At 50.2% G+C, this 16630-nt stretch overlaps 1 protein-coding gene across 1 annotated transcript; it reads right to left on the bottom strand.

Annotated features, from left to right (window-relative positions):
• Positions 1-488: 488 nt before the first annotated feature.
• On the bottom strand, positions 489-6911 carry LOC138676979 (peptidyl-prolyl cis-trans isomerase-like). The gene is made up of 5 exons (XM_069766714.1): positions 6454-6911; positions 4867-4897; positions 2033-2121; positions 1489-1661; positions 489-830 (listed from the first exon to the last, which is right to left on the bottom strand). Exons 1-5 carry the CDS (start codon positions 6520-6522, stop codon positions 698-700), a joined length of 495 nt encoding a protein of 164 aa, XP_069622815.1. The 5' UTR covers positions 6523-6911; the 3' UTR covers positions 489-697.
• Positions 6912-16630: the final 9719 nt, after the last annotated feature.

Here is a 16630-nt window from a genome sequence, read left to right as displayed (position 1 = left end):
GTAATTCATGAAGCCTAGGGGTTGGCCATGCCCTGTAGGCTTCCCATTCCCTGGATAGAGCAGTGAATGATCAGCTGCCTGACCCTAAACAGGAATCAGCCATCACCCAACAAGTGTAATTTGTATGTGCCCCTTTAAGTGATGGCACAGAACATTGACGAGTCAAGATATCCTGTATGCAAGACAAACTCCTCCTTTAGTAATTGGGTCTTTGGGGACCATACGTATGTTTTTTTGGTAGCCAGCCAATGCCTCCTGCTTGTGATAAGCAGCACAGCTGACAGGACTTGTAACATGGGTGTCTTCTGTACTTTCAGTATACAGTACATTGCTCACATACTAGCAAAACCCATATAACTAAAGCCGGACTGCAAAAACCTCAACAGCTGCCATGAGTGAAAAATATCTAAGCTGCAGACAGCAGGGACGTGCACCGAGAAAAGCAGTCACTGAGGACCCCCCACCCCCAATAAAGTCATACAACCAAATTATTGTTTCTTTTTTTATTTAATCTGGATTGTGTCCTGCAGATCACAGAACTAATGGAAAACAAACAAAAAAAACAAACAAAATCAAAATAAGATACAGTGTGAAGTGTTATGCTCCAGTAGTCCACAAAGCCTCATTATAACCGAATGAATCCGAAGCAGTCAGAGTAAGGAATGCTTGTGATGTAAGACCAGGGATGAGGAGTTCCTTAAAGTCGGCCGCAGTTGGCAATGACGACCTTCTTTGTTGTCTTCCCGCTGCTGTTGCCACATGACTCCATTTTCTTTACAATGTCAAAGCCCTCAACTACTTTGCCGAAGACCACGTGCTTTCCGTCCAGCCTGAAGGAGAAGAGAGGGTCATGGACCGACAGACAGAGGGTCATGGACCGACAGACAGAGGGTCATGGACCGACAGACAGAGGGTCATGGACCGACAGACAGAGGGTCATGGACCGACAGACAGAGGGTCATGGACCGACAGACAGAGGGTCATGGACCGACAGACAGAGGGTCATGGACCGACAGACAGAGGGTCATGGACCGACAGACAGAGGGTCATGGACCGACAGACAGAGGGTCATGGACCGACAGACAGAGGGTCATGGACCGACAGACAGAGGGTCATGGACCGACAGACAGAGGGTCATGGACCGACAGACAGAGGGTCATGGACCGACAGACAGAGGGTCATGGACCGACAGACAGAGGGTCATGGACCGACAGACAGAGGGTCATGGACCGACAGACAGAGGGTCATGGACCGACAGACAGAGGGTCATGGACCGACAGACAGAGGGTCATGGACCGACAGACAGAGGGTCATGGACCGACAGACAGAGGGTCATGGACCGACAGACAGAGGGTCATGGACCGACAGACAGAGGGTCATGGACCGACAGACATTATGCGGGTTCCCACCTTTACCCAGTCCACTGACCATGGGATTGGCTACTGCCAAGATCACTTTGCAAAAAGCTTTGAGAATGAAGAAACTCACCACTCAGTTTTAGCAGTGCAGATAAAGAACTGGGAGCCATTTGTGTTTGGGCCAGCATTCGCCATAGACATGATGCCAGGTCCGGTGTGCTTCAGGGTGAAGTTCTCATCGGCAAACTTAGCACCATAGATTGACTTCCCACCGGTGCCATTGTGATGAGTGAAGTCTCCTCCCTAAAGGGGTAAAAATGAATATAAAAACCAGTGATTTAATGCCATCATCTCAAGAAATACATAGGACACGTCACTGACTGACTGATGTGGCCTCCTGATGATCCATGGCTTCCCTGCACCAAATATGATCAGTAGGAATATAGCCTTCGGCAGACGAGTGGCCTTGGCCTCCTGAAGCATCAGTGCTCATTGCTCCGTGTACAGGCAGCCTGGCCGCACAGACTCACCACTCCGTTATAGAAATGCAGTTCTCCGGATCCATGGGGGGCCAAGCCCACCACCTCAATGGACAGGACAGATGAGCATTGCATGTTTATGGACCACCCCATGCCATGGAGTGATGCTGATGAAGTCAGAGCTGAGATACACACCTGGCACATGAAGGATGGGATGATCCTATGGAAGCAGGATCCCTTGTAGCCAAAGCCTTTCTCCCCGGTGCACAACTGCATGAAGTTCTCTAAAGAAGAGCAGAAGACATGATGTAAAGCCGACTGGTACTGACGGCCCTGCACCGACACCTAGCAGCATATTTAGTATTACAGAGGGGCAGATTCATGGCCTTTGCACCTTTATTCTGGAGTAAAAGTTAGTTCCATTAGTGACCCTTAAAGGGGTTGTCCAAGACAAAACCAATAAGTCTGCAGTCAGTGACTGCACTGTGGGGGATTCACCGGAGGCCATGTACGAGTTATACATATGCCCTGGCCAGCAGTTATTAGTGCCATGCCCAAGAGGGCAGCCTCAATCCACACAGGTGAATGGAGCACAAGGTCCTGTCTGCTGCCCGGGAGTATGTATAACTAATACACACCAGCAAGTCCCTGCAGTTGCACAGTGTGTATGGTGGTGGGGGGGGGGGGTTCACAAGTCTAGTCAGTCACTATAGGCTTCACTTTTGACTGGACAACCCCTAACTTTTCTGGCATTATGCCCAACCTGGTTTTCCAAAACCCAACATAAGGAAACAGCCCAACCTGACAACAGGTCACTAAAGCGCTGGCAGCATGCAGTACACCATGACAAAGGCAGGGGGCAGCAAATATCAATGAATTGACCACTCACAAACCTACTAGTTCATGGAGAGAGTGGCTGGTATTAGTTGTGCACAGATGAGGCTTGTATGGGGCGCCAGTCACAACCCTCTTGTGCACATTCTTAAAGGGATGCTGAACAACCATTCAGTGCACCGTGGTGGGGCCAATCATTTACACCTTTCCATCCATCAGCAGCCTCCTGTCCTTGACAGCTCCATAGCGTGTACACAGATGATTGGCCCCGCTGTGGAGCACCGAGTGCCTGTGCTTGGTTTGAACACTCACTATGTGCAAACAGTCCAATACTAGATTAATCACCTCCTCCATAAATTGTAGGTTTGTATTTTTCACCTGTGATGCCCCCACCTTTATCATATGGGGTCTACTGCATTGGTAACCTGATCTGGGATTCCAAAAACATCAGACTTGCCAACACGTGTCCTCCTGTGAGCAGTTTTAGCCAAATTCATCATTTGCAGTTTTTGTGTAACAAGACTGTTGGAGCTTAATGAAGAGCAATAAAAGCACAAAATGTGGTGCAAAGTCCACCAGCACAAGACAGACAAAGTTATGTACAGTGCCGACTCAGGGCCGCAGGCTGTACACCAGGCCGAGCTTTGTGTCCCCATGTCTCGCCTAGAAATACAGAAACTCCTGCATCCTCACTACAAGCAGCCACCACTAGGGGGAGCCGATTGCAACGAGCAGCACATGCATGGAGACTGGTTAGAAGCTGACTGGAACACAGACCCTTCTGCCTCAGCAATGGCAGCACATGTGATCTCACCCCCAGTGATCATACAGGATCCCCATGTTGGTATTTACATCCCGTAAAGTGGGCCATTGTAATAAGCAGACCCCCAAATCTGACAGTGGCAGAAAAATGGGCACTCATTACAGCACTCCAAGTGGAGAGATGAGGTATTACAGGCAGCCATAAGGCCAGTGTGCAGATTGTGCAGCTCCCCTGTCAGGAACAACCTCAGGTGGCACCTAATGTCCTTTTTTAGCCAAAAAGCATTGTTTTTTTGCAATAGGGTTTTATAAAGGAGGATTCTCATCTTGTAAATAGTGTTTTATTGATTACTGATCACAGGCCAAACATGGGCAGCGCTAACAAGCTGTCACCTTCAGCAGCACAGCCAAGAGGCACCCAGTCACAGCGCTGCCCCCAAACTGTCAGGAGGCAGAGGAGAAGGGCAGCCCTGGATTGTGGGGGGTAGGGAGTAGAAACCCAAATTATAGAACAGGGGTCCCCAACATGTGACTCGCCGACGGTCACAGAAAAAAGTCCCCAGGGAGCCGCTCCTCGTTGCCTGTAATACCCGCCCAGGGCCGGCATCAGCACCCGGGCCCTGAGCAGGCAGGGGGCCAGTCGCCGTCAGGGACACCGTCATGCTATGGTGCCGGACCCCCGCCTGCTCCGGCACTTGCGATACTTACCTCTCCCGGTTCCAGCGTCTACCATCCTCTGACTGACATTCAGGTCAGAGGGCGCGATGACATCACCAGTGTGCGCCCTCTGCCTGAGCAGTCACACAACAGAGCAGGAAGACGGTGAGGAGTCCAGAGCAGCGTCAAGCAACGAGAGGCATTTTATATTTGGAGCAATATATGGGGACCATCAGAAGGGGCCCATACATGGAGCATTATATGGGGCCAGTTCTATATGGAGCAGTATATGGGGCCAATAATATGTGAAGCATCTTATGGGACTGTTAAAGGGTATTGACTTTTAAGATTGCTACTTCCAATAGGTGACACTAGAGTTCAATTTGCATAACAATAATGTAAAATACTTAAGGATAGAGTGAAAATCTGCATGTTATTGTTTGTGCCTTCTCTAGGTTTTTCTATGACTATCTGCACTGAGGCTCTCGACCAACTTTCATAGCGGAATGTGGCTCTCAAGGTAAGAAAGGTTGGGGACCCCGGTTATAGAAGTTTCCACCAGTATCAAATACAAGGAGTTAGTGATCTCCACCAGAGCTCCATCTCCGGAGCCACCTTTAAAGCTCATTCATGCCCAAATCAAAGATCACATTACAGGATAGGAGATGGAGAATGCTGTCAGATGGAGCTCACTGACAGATCCACTGGTGACTCCCAATGAGGCAAATACACGTAGACCCATAAGACCCCCTGAAGATCTCAGCACGGCCCCTCACCTGTGGTCTTTGGGACGACATCTGGCCTCAGCTGCAAAAAAAACAGGAGAGAAAACCTTATTAAAAGCAGAAGTGGAGAGAGGCCACAATGGAGGGAGCAGCGCTCACAGGCCGGCGGGCGCCCATGACTCAGGCTGTGGGTGTTGGGCTTCTTTCACACTTCAGTTGTTCATCACAATTGTTGAGAAAACTGTTCTAACGGATCCGTTTTTTGACGGATCTGTTACTTGGGGGTTGTCAGGGAAAATGATCTACTTTTTGGAGCATGCGCAGTTGGAAAAGCGGATTGGGGCGACGGATCCGCCGAAATGACGGATCCATCGCGAACCGCAATTTCGTCATAGACAAAAAAGTTATGTCCGTCAATGTCTAGATGACGTCCACCAAATCTCGACGGATCCGTCACATGGCAGATGGAACGGACGACCATCCGCCACAAATGTATGTCTATGGGAAAATAGCGGATCCGCCAAAAAAAGGCAGATCCGTTATTTGAGGAAAATGGCAGTTATATACTGACGCCAAGAGACTGAAGTGTGAAAGGCCCAAGACGAGACGTCAGCGGATGTATGGACAGAGGCTATGGGGGAAGGGAGGCTTCTAGAGCACTGCGGGGGGCCACAGCCGGGTGCACCCCCAGCATGCTAGGTCCATAAGGAGACCACTTTAGGCCTCCTCAGCACTACGGACAGTATTTAACTCCCATGTGCTGCAGAACTACAACTCCCAGTATGCACTGCCCACTTAGGGCAGTGAGTTTGGGGGGGGGACCTGCTGTTTTTTGCCATTGGGGTAGAGATGACCACTAAACCAGAGAGGGCAGCAAGCAGTTTCCAGGTTTAGCCGTTGCTGAACTACAACTCCCAGCATGCACGGAGCAGCTGAAACCCCTCAGGGTATGCCGGGAGTTGTAGTCCTGCAACTGCTGAGGTTGGAAGCCACTCCCAGCCCTCTGGTTATCTCGGCCCCTCACCCACCGCAAGTGGGCAATGCATGCCGGGAGTTGTAGTTCCACAGCAGCCCCATTGTTTAGCAGTCTGGGCCAGCCGCATTAACCATCACACGTGCTGCGGAGCGGCCATTCAAGGTCACAGAGCCGGGGATGCCGCTGTGCCGGCCCTTACTGAGCATTTTAGGCATTAGAAGTGACGAGACCCCCGGCCACAGCTGCTCGGGACGATGGCGCCAGCAGCAGCGCCGCAGTCAGCAGCGTTACAGCGGGGGAAGCAGACATCTTATACAGCGCGCTCCCCAAAATGGCGTCCTCGGCAAACCCCGCCCACCAGAATAGCGAAGGCGGGGCCCGTACTAGCCACACCCCCTTCCGCCAGGAGAGCCCCCGGCGCCGCTGACAGACGCTACAGCCCGCCATCACTGCAGAGAACGCGTGCACAGCGACCAGCGCAATCGCTTCCTGCCCCGATCGTCCCCAGAAGGCACCGCACACGTTCGCACACCGACAAGCCTGAGGGCGCAGACCTGACCGCCCCTAAATACCGCACCACGTGACCCGCCCATTGTGTCAATGAATACCCGGCGTACTAGAAGAACAAAAAAAAAATAAAAAATTAGGAAATGTCTTATTACCTCAATAACAATGCGGCCGATGGGGTCATCGTTCATAGTGATGTCAAAGAAAACCTTAGGAAGAGCCATGATGCACGGACAGAGGAGCGGCGGGAACCCGAGGAGCAGCCACAAGCGCTTTCGGTGCGAGAGAACAACCGAAAAGAACCTATAGAGGGCGGCTCCGCGGCTGTTATATGTGGTGCTAGCTCCACCCCCAACACGCCCACTGGCGATTGGTCAGGAGCCAAAAATCAAAGATCTAGCAGCCAATCGAAAGGAAGTGTTACGGAAAAGGGCGTGGTCTTTTAAAAGGTAAGTGGGCGCGGTCTGGAAAGGCGCGGCAGTCGGGGTGGATGGGGGCTGTGACGCACCGCGGTGATGGACGTCCAGTCTGCCGCGGAGAAGCCGGCGAGGATGGAGCGAGAAAGATGCGGCCCGTAGCAGAGACCTGTGCGCCGCGATCATTCCCGGTCACTGGGCGGGAGCGGAGGATGGAGCTGCTGGTGCCGCTGACACCCCCAGATCTGTCACATGGAGCGAAAGCCGCAGCGTGAGCACTGCAGCCTCCCGGTGAGGCGGATTCACAGTGGCCTTAAAAAATAAATAAGAAAAATGGGAAAAAATGTTCTACACATCTGAACTGATTAGTACAGAGAATGAGCGCAGCTTAAAGGGGTGGTCCGCTCCTATGTCTAGCCAGTATTACACGACATCCTACACTTTGCCCTATTCTGCTAATCCATTAGGGTATGTTCACACGTTCAGGATTTCCATCCTTTTTTTTTCAGGACAGTTTTTTTTAAAAACTGCAGCTCTTGGCAGAAAACGCAGGTCCTTTTTTGATGCGTTTTTTGATGCGTTTTTTTATCCTTTTTTTATGCAGTTTTCTATGCAGAGACTGTGTGTTTCCTAGGAAGCTTTTTAGGGCTAAAATGGCTGAAAATACCCTAACCCTACCCCTAACCCTACCCCTAACCCTACCCCTAACCCTACCCCTAACCCTACCCCTACCCCTATTCTAACCTTAGTGAAAAAAAAAAAATTCTTAATTTTTTTATTGTCCCTACCAATGGGGGTGACAAAGTGGGGGGGGTGTCATTTACTATTTTTTTATTTTGATCACTGAGATAGGTTATATCTCAGTGATCAAAAATGCACTTTGGAGCGAATCTGCCGGCCAGCAGATTCGGCGGGCGCACTGCGCATGCGCCCGCCATTTTGCAAGATGGCGGCGCCCAGGGAGAAGACGGCCGGACGGACGCCGGGTAAGTATAAGGGGGGGAGATTAGGGCACGGGGGGGGGGGGCATCGGAGCACGGGGGGGGCGGGATCGGAGCACGGGGGGGCAGCCACACTCCGCCCACGCACTTCCGCCCGCTCCCCCGCACTTCCTGCTGCAGCGGTTCTGCACATCAAATCGCAGTAAAACCCGCAGATATATTTTTGATCTGCGGGTTTTACTGCGATTTTGACCTCACAATGGAGGTCAATGGGTGCAGAACCGCTGCGGTTCAGGAAAAAGAAGTGACATGCTCCTTCTTTTTTGCCGCAGCTATTCTGCGCGGCTTTTTAAACGAAATTACGGATCATGTGCACAGCAGTGACTGTTTTCCATAGGGTTACATTGTTATGTACCCTGCATGGAAAACAGCTGCGGAACCGCAGCGGCAAAACCGCTGCGGTTCCGCAGTAAAAAACGCACTGTGTGAACATGGCCTTAATGTTTTTCCTTTTTTTACCTCACTTTCTGCAACTTTCTATATAGAAGAGTCTGAAACGTGACCTCACAGGAGGCTGGGGCTGCACTCACTCCACACAGTCTATTGCCCCTCCTGGAACAGGACATCACAGGAGGCTGGGGCTGCACTCACTCTACACACAGTCTACTGCTCCTCCTGGAACAGGACCTCACAGGAAGCTGGGGCTGCACTCCACACAAAGTCTATTGCCCCTCCTGGAACAGGACCTCACAGGAGGCTGGGGCTGCACTCACTCCACACAAAGTCTATTGCCCCTCCTGGAACAGGACATCACAGGAGGCTGGGGCTGCACTCACTCTACACACAGTCTACTGCTCCTCCTGGAACAGGACCTCACAGGAGGCTGGGGCTGCACTCACTCCACACAAAGTCTATTGCCCCTCCTGGAACAGGACCTCACAGGAGGCTGGGGCTGCACTCACTCCACACAAAGTCTATTGCCCCTCCTGGAACAGGACCTCACAGGAGGCTGGGGCTGCACTCACTCCACACAAAGTCTATTGCCCCAACTGGAACAGGACCTCACAGGAGGCTGGGGCTGCACTCACTCCACACAAAGTCTATTGCCCCAACTGGAACAGGACATCACAGGAGGCTGGGGCTGCACTCACTCCACACAAAGTCTATTGCCCCAACTAGAACAGGACATCACAGGAGGCTGGGGCTGCACTCACTCCACACAAAGTCTATTGCCCCAACTGGAACAGGATATCACAGGAGGCTGGGGCTGCACTCACTCCACACAAAGTCTATTGCCCCTCCTGGAACAGGACATCACAGGAGGCTGGGGCTGCACTCACTCCACACAAAGTCTATTGCCCCAACTGGAACAGGACATCACAGGAGGCTGGGGCTGCACTCACTCCACACAAAGTCTATTGCCCCTCCTGGAACAGGACCTCACAGGAGGCTGGGGCTGCACTCACTCCACACAAAGTCTATTGCCCCTCCTGGAACAGGACCTCACAGGAGGCTGGGGCTGCACTCACTCCACACAAAGTCTATTGCCCCAACTGGAACAGGACATCACAGGAGGCTGGGGCTGCACTCACTCCACACAAAGTCTATTGCCCCTCCTGGAACAGGACATCACAGGAGGCTGGGGCTGCACTCACTCCACACAAAGTCTACGGGCATGGCACCAGGAGATGGAACAGGATCCTTGATGCAAACAACTGGCTAAGACGATGGTGCAGACAACAAGGATTTGGATTCCTGGACCACGGTGTGAATTATTGGTATGATGGACTCCTCGCCAGAGACGGACTACACCTCAACAAACCTGGGAAACACACATTCGCCAGAAGACTCGCTACACTCATCAGGAGGGCGTTAAACTAGAAGAAGAGGGGACGGGAAGAAAAACATTAGACTCGAACAAAGACGACCCAGGAAAACATACTCAGAAGGGAGGTAAGAACATTTCTAAAACAATCCACAGTGAGGAGATTGGAACAAAACAAAATCCTCTAAACTGCATGCTCGCAAACGCCAGAAGCCTGACAAACAAGATGGAAGAACTAGAAGCAGAAATATCTACAGGTAACTTTGACATAGTGGGAATAACCGAGACATGGTTAGATGAAAGCTATGACTGGGCAGTTAACTTACAGGGTTACAGTCTGTTTAGAAAGGATCGTAAAAATCGGAGAGGAGGAGGGGTTTGTCTCTATGTAAAGTCTTGTCTAAAGTCCACTTTAAGGGAGGATATTAGCGAAGGGAATGAGGATGTCGAGTCCATATGGGTTGAAATTCATGGAGGGAAAAATGGTAACAAAATTCTCATTGGGGTCTGTTACAAACCCCCAAATATAACAGAAAGCATGGAAAGTCTACTTCTAAAGCAGATAGATGAAGCTGCAACCCATAATGAGGTCCTGGTTATGGGGGACTTTAACTACCCGGATATTAACTGGGAAACAGAAACCTGTGAAACCCATAAAGGCAACAGGTTTCTGCTAATAACCAAGAAAAATTATCTTTCACAATTGGTGCAGAATCCAACCAGAGGAGCAGCACTTTTAGACCTAATACTATCTAATAGACCTGACAGAATAACAAATCTGCAGGTGGTCGGGCATCTAGGAAATAGCGACCACAATATTGTACAGTTTCACCTGTCTTTCACTAGGGGGACTTGTCAGGGAGTCACAAAAACATTGAACTTTAGGAAGGCAAAGTTTGAACAGCTTAGAGATGCCCTTAATCTGGTAGACTGGGACAATATCCTCAGAAATAAGAATACAGATAATAAATGGGAAATGTTTAAGAACATCCTAAATAGGCAGTGTAAGCGGTTTATACCTTGTGGGAATAAAAGGACTAGAAATAGGAAAAACCCAATGTGGCTAAACAAAGAAGTAAGACAGGCAATTAACAGTAAAAAGAAAGCATTTGCACTACTAAAGCAGGATGGCACCATTGAAGCTCTAAAAAACTATAGGGAGAAAAATACTTTATCTAAAAAACTAATTAAAGCTGCCAAAAAGGAAACAGAGAAGCACATTGCTAAGGAGAGTAAAACTAATCCCAAACTGTTCTTCAACTATATCAATAGTAAAAGAATAAAAACTGAAAATGTAGGCCCCTTAAAAAATAGTGAGGAAAGAATGGTTGTAGATGACGAGGAAAAAGCTAACATATTAAACACCTTCTTCTCCACGGTATTCACGGTGGAAAATGAAATGCTAGATGAAATCCCAAGAAACAATGAAAACCCTATATTAAGGGTCACCAATCTAACCCAAGAAGAGGTGCGAAACCGGCTAAATAAGATTAAAATAGATAAATCTCCGGGTCCGGATGGCATACACCCACGAGTACTAAGAGAACTAAGTAATGTAATAGATAAACCATTATTTCTTATTTTTAGTGACTCTATAGCGACAGGGTCTGTTCCGCAGGACTGGCGCATAGCAAATGTGGTGCCAATATTCAAAAAGGGCTCTAAAAGTGAACCTGGAAATTATAGGCCAGTAAGTCTAACCTCTATTGTTGGTAAAATATTTGAAGGGTTTCTGAGGGATGTTATTCTGGATTATCTCAATGAGAATAACTGTTTAACTCCATATCAGCATGGGTTTATGAGAAATCGCTCCTGTCAAACCAATCTAATCAGTTTTTATGAAGAGGTAAGCTATAGGCTGGACCACGGTGAGTCATTGGACGTGGTATATCTCGATTTTTCCAAAGCGTTTGATACCGTGCCGCACAAGAGGTTGGTACACAAAATGAGAATGCTTGGTCTGGGGGAAAATGTGTGTAAATGGGTTAGTAACTGGCTTAGTGATAGAAAGCAGAGGGTGGTTATAAATGGTATAGTCTCTAACTGGGTCGCTGTGACCAGTGGGGTACCGCAGGGGTCAGTATTGGGACCTGTTCTCTTCAACATATTCATTAATGATCTGGTAGAAGGTTTACACAGTAAAATATCGATATTTGCAGATGATACAAAACTATGTAAAGCAGTTAATACAAGAGAAGATAGTATTCTGCTACAGATGGATCTGGATAAGTTGGAAACTTGGGCTGAAAGGTGGCAGATGAGGTTTAACAATGATAAATGTAAGGTTATACACATGGGAAGAGGGAATCAATATCACCATTACACACTGAACGGGAAACCACTGGGTAAATCTGACAGGGAGAAGGACTTGGGGATCCTAGTTAATGATAAACTTACCTGGAGCAGCCAGTGCCAGGCAGCAGCTGCCAAGGCAAACAGGATCATGGGGTGCATTAAAAGAGGTCTGGATACACGTGATGAGAGCATTATACTGCCTCTGTACAAATCCCTAGTTAGACCGCACATGGAGTACTGTGTCCAGTTTTGGGCACCGGTGCTCAGGAAGGATATAATGGAACTAGAGAGAGTACAAAGGAGGGCAACAAAATTAATAAAGGGGATGGGAGAACTACAATACCCAGATAGATTAGCGAAATTAGGATTATTTAGTCTAGAAAAAAGACGAATGAGGGGCGATCTAATAACCATGTATAAGTATATAAGGGGACAATACAAATATCTCGCTGAGGATCTGTTTATACCAAGGAAGGTGACGGGCACAAGGGGGCATTCTTTGCGTCTGGAGGAGAGAAGGTTTTTCCACCAACATAGAAGAGGATTCTTTACTGTTAGGGCAGTGAGAATCTGGAATTGCTTGCCTGAGGAGGTGGTGATGGCGAACTCAGTCGAGGGGTTCAAGAGAGGCCTGGATGTCTTCCTGGAGCAGAACAATATTGTATCATACAATTATTAGGTTCTGTAGAAGGACGTAGATCTGGGGATTTATTATGATGGAATATAGGCTGAACTGGATGGACAAATGTCTTTTTTCGGCCTTACTAACTATGTTACTATGTTACTATGTATTGCCCCTCCTGGAACAGGACCTCACAGGAGGCTGGGGCTGCACTCACTCCACACAGTCTATTGCCCCTCCTGGAACAGGACCTCACAAGAGGCTGGGGCTGCACTCACTCCACACAGTCTATTGCCCCTCCTGGAACAGGACCTCACAGGAGGCTGGGGCTGCACTCACTCCACAGAGTCTATTGCCCCTCCTGGAACAGGACATCACAGGAAGCTGGGGCTGCACTCACTCTACACACAGTCTATTGCCCCTCCTGGAACAGGACATCACAGGAAGCTGGGGCTGCACTCACTCCACACAAAGTCTATCCCCGCTCCTGTAACAGGACATCACAGGAGGCCGGGGCTGCACTCACTCTACACAGCGTCTATTGCCCCTCCTGGAACAGGATGTTGCAGGGGAATTGGGCTGCACTCACTCCATACAGCCTCCATCCCAAGTCCTGGAGCAGTAATTATTATAGGAGGCTGGGGCTGCACTCCACAAATCATTTATTGCCCTGCCTGGAGTGCAGTCCAAACAATGTCTGTTGCCCCTCCTGGAACAGGATGTCACAGGAGGCTGAGGCTGCACTCACTCCACACAGCATCTAGCCCACGTCCTGGAACAGGACAGTATAGACGGCTGGGGTTGCACTCTACTCAACATCTATTGCCCCCCTCGACACAGGACAGCACAGGAAGCTGGGGCTGCACTCACTCCACTCTGTGTATATCCCACCTCCTGGAACAGGACATCACAGGAGGCTTGGGCTGCACTCCACAAAGCATTTATTGCCCCGTCTGGAGTGCTATTGCCCCTCCTGGAACAGGACATCACAGGAAGCTGGGGCTGCACTGACTCCACGACTCCACACAAAGTCTATCCCACCTCCTGGAAGAGGACATCACAGGAGGCCGGGGCTGCACTGACTCCACGACTCCACACAAAGTCTATCCCACCTCCTGGAAGAGGACATCACAGGAGGCCGGGGCTGCACTCACTCCACACAGCATCTATTGCCCCTCCTGGAACAGGATGTTGCAGGGGAATTGGGCTGCACTCACTCCATACAGCCTCCATCCCAAGTCCTGGAGCAGCAATTATTATAGGAGGCTGGGGCTGCACTCCACAAATCATTTATTGCCCTGCCTGGAGTGCAGTCCAAACAACGTCTGTTGCCCCTCCTGGAACGGGATGTCACAGGAGGCTGAGGCTGCACTCACATCACACGGTGTCTATCCCACCTCCTGGAACCTGACATTATAGGATGTTGGGGTTGCACACCACAAAGCATCTATTGCCCTTCCTGGAACGGGACATCACAGGAGTTTGCAGCTGCACTGACTCCACACAGTGTTTATTGCCCTTCCTGAAACAGAATGTTACAGCGGAATTGGGCTGCACTCACTCCACACAGCATCTAGCCCACGTCCTGGAACAGGACAGTATAGACGGCTGGGGTTGCACTCCACTCAACATCTATTGCCCCCCTCGACACAGGACAGCACAGGAAGCTGGAGCTGCACTCCACTCTGCGTATATCCCACCTCCTGGAACAGGACATCACAGGAGGCTGGGGCTGCACTCCACAAAGCATTTATTGCCCCGTCTGGAGTGCAGTCCAAACAACGTCTATTGCCCCTCCTGGAACAGGACCTCACAGGAGGCTGAGGCTGCACTCACATCACACGGTGTCTATCCCACCTGGAACCTGACATTATAAGATGTTGGGGCTGCACTCCACACAGCGTCCTGGAACAGGACGTTACAGTGGGCAATATTACAGTCACTTCAATGTCTTACATTACCACCCTCTAAACACGTCCTGGATCCATGGTCATGGTGAAATAATCTGTCGGATAGGTGAGTGCAGCGCCCGCACTCTGCTATCTCCGCCACAGCTTCTAATTGTGAAAGAAGATGTCATCAGTTACCGGAGATAGAAGCAGTGAGTGACAGCAGCGCCGCCCCACAACTTCTAGCATTGCCCTCAAATGAATCGTCATCAGGGGCAGTAATAGGAGCAGTGAATGACAGCAGCGATGTCACACAGCTTCTAGCACTGCCCTCAAATTAATCATCAGGGGCAAAATCAAAAGCAATGAGTGATATCAGCGGCCCCGATGATGATTGGATGGAGGGCGGTTCTAGAAGCTGTGAGGTGACTCTGATGTCATTCGCTGCTATCTTTGTTCCCTGACTACATCTTGGTGCATAGTTAGAAGCTGCAGTGACGGAGATAGAAACAGAGCTGGTGCTACACTAACATCTCCCACTCAGAGGCAGGCAAACTAGGCATTTGCCTAGGGCCCTCTCTCCCCCTGGGGCCCACAGGCAGTGGTGCGCCGTTGAAAGCAATGCTGGAGGAGAGAGCGTCAGCTGACAATTCCCACTCCCATTATTCCCCCTCTGCGTCTGACGCAGCAGGCGCGATAGTGTCACTTCATTGTACGCAACGCTGCTGAAGAGATGCACTGCACACACCAAAGCAGCAGGGGAATGGGGAGAGGTGAGCATTGTATTTATTTTTTAAATACCGTAGATTATTACATTACACTGCATTATACTCTATGGGGCTGCATTATACTCTCTGGGGGCTGCATTATACTATAGTGCTGCATTACACAGTACTATACGGGGCTGCATTACACTCTATAGGGGCTGCATTATACCCTATGTGGCTGCATTATACTGTATGGGGGCTGCATTTCACAAAACATCTGTTGCCCCTCCTGTAACAGAACATCACAGGAGGCTGGCGCTGCACTCACTCCACACATAGTCTATTGCCCCTTCTGGACCTTATACGGGAATTTGGCTGCACTCTATACAGCCTCCATCCCACGTCCTGGAACAGTAATTATAAGAGGCTGGGGCTGCACTCCACAAAGCATCTATTGCCCCTCCTGAAACAGGATGTTACAAGGGAATTGGGCTGCATTCACTCCACACAGCATCTATCCCACTTTCTGGAACAGGATGTTATAGAAGCCTGGGGCTGCACTCCACACATCTATTGCCCTTCCTGGAACTGTATGTCACAGGAGGCTGAGGCTGCACTCACACTGTTACTTCCGGTCCCATACCTGTGCTGGGTCCCCGGCGGGACTGCGCTCTGTGCCGGCCCCGCACCATCCTGCTGCAGCCCCTGCTTCCTCTCTTCCCCCTGCTTCCTGGTGCGCGTCCAGCAGGTCCTCAGGTAGAGTGCTTAGGTCGCGCGCATGCTCCAGTCTCTTAAAGAGACAGAGCACATTTTTCAAAAAGTACTTCTGACCAATAGCGTGTTACTTTCACACTAGCGTTTTTTTCAATACGTCGCAATGCGTCGTTTATGGGAAAAAAAGCATCCTGCAAAGTTGTCTGCAGGATGCGTTTTTGCCCCATAGACTAACATTAGTGACGCATTGCGACGCATTGACGTGCGACGGTTGCGCCGTGTTGTGACGGACCGCCGGGAGCAAAAAACGTTACATGTAACTTTTTTTCTGCCGACGATCCACCATTTCCGACCGCGCATGCGCGGCTGGAACTCCGCCCCTACCTCCCCGCACCTCACCATGGTGCAGCGGATGCGCTGGAAAAATGCATCCGCTGCCCCCGTTGTGCAGCGCATTCACTGCTAGCGTCGGTACGTCGGGCCAACGCTCTGCGACGGGCCGAGTCCGACGCTAGTGTGAAAGTAGCCTTAGTGATTACTATTTCTAGCCCCTCCGCCATAGGGAAGGTGCCGGAGCATCAAGTATCCTCTGTTGCTAGCTTCCGGTTTCAGCTAGTGTGTGCTTAGCTTCTGAAGAGTTTTGCCAGTACTCCTCTTACACTATTTGTCTCCGCAGACTAACATCTGCCTGCTACCCCGCTATCTTGGACGACGTCTGTTCTGTCTATGCCAGTTCCGTCACGTCCCACGATTCAGCCGTCCGTACCTCTGGACAACACCTGTGCCACCGGTGTCAGCTCCTACCCGTACACCCAGAAACCACCGGTCAGCTCCACGACATCTACCTCTGCTTGTCCGTTTGTCCCGCCGGAACAGCTGCCACGTGTCCGGGGTCTAACTGGTGGTAGCACCCGTGTCCTCCA

The sequence above is a fragment of the Ranitomeya imitator genome, chromosome 4 (genome assembly GCF_032444005.1).
Source record: "Ranitomeya imitator isolate aRanImi1 chromosome 4, aRanImi1.pri, whole genome shotgun sequence".
NCBI classification, from domain to species: Eukaryota; Metazoa; Chordata; class Amphibia; order Anura; family Dendrobatidae; genus Ranitomeya; species Ranitomeya imitator.
Note: the sequence above shows the minus strand (reverse complement) of the source record. Positions and strands in the feature narration are given on the sequence as shown.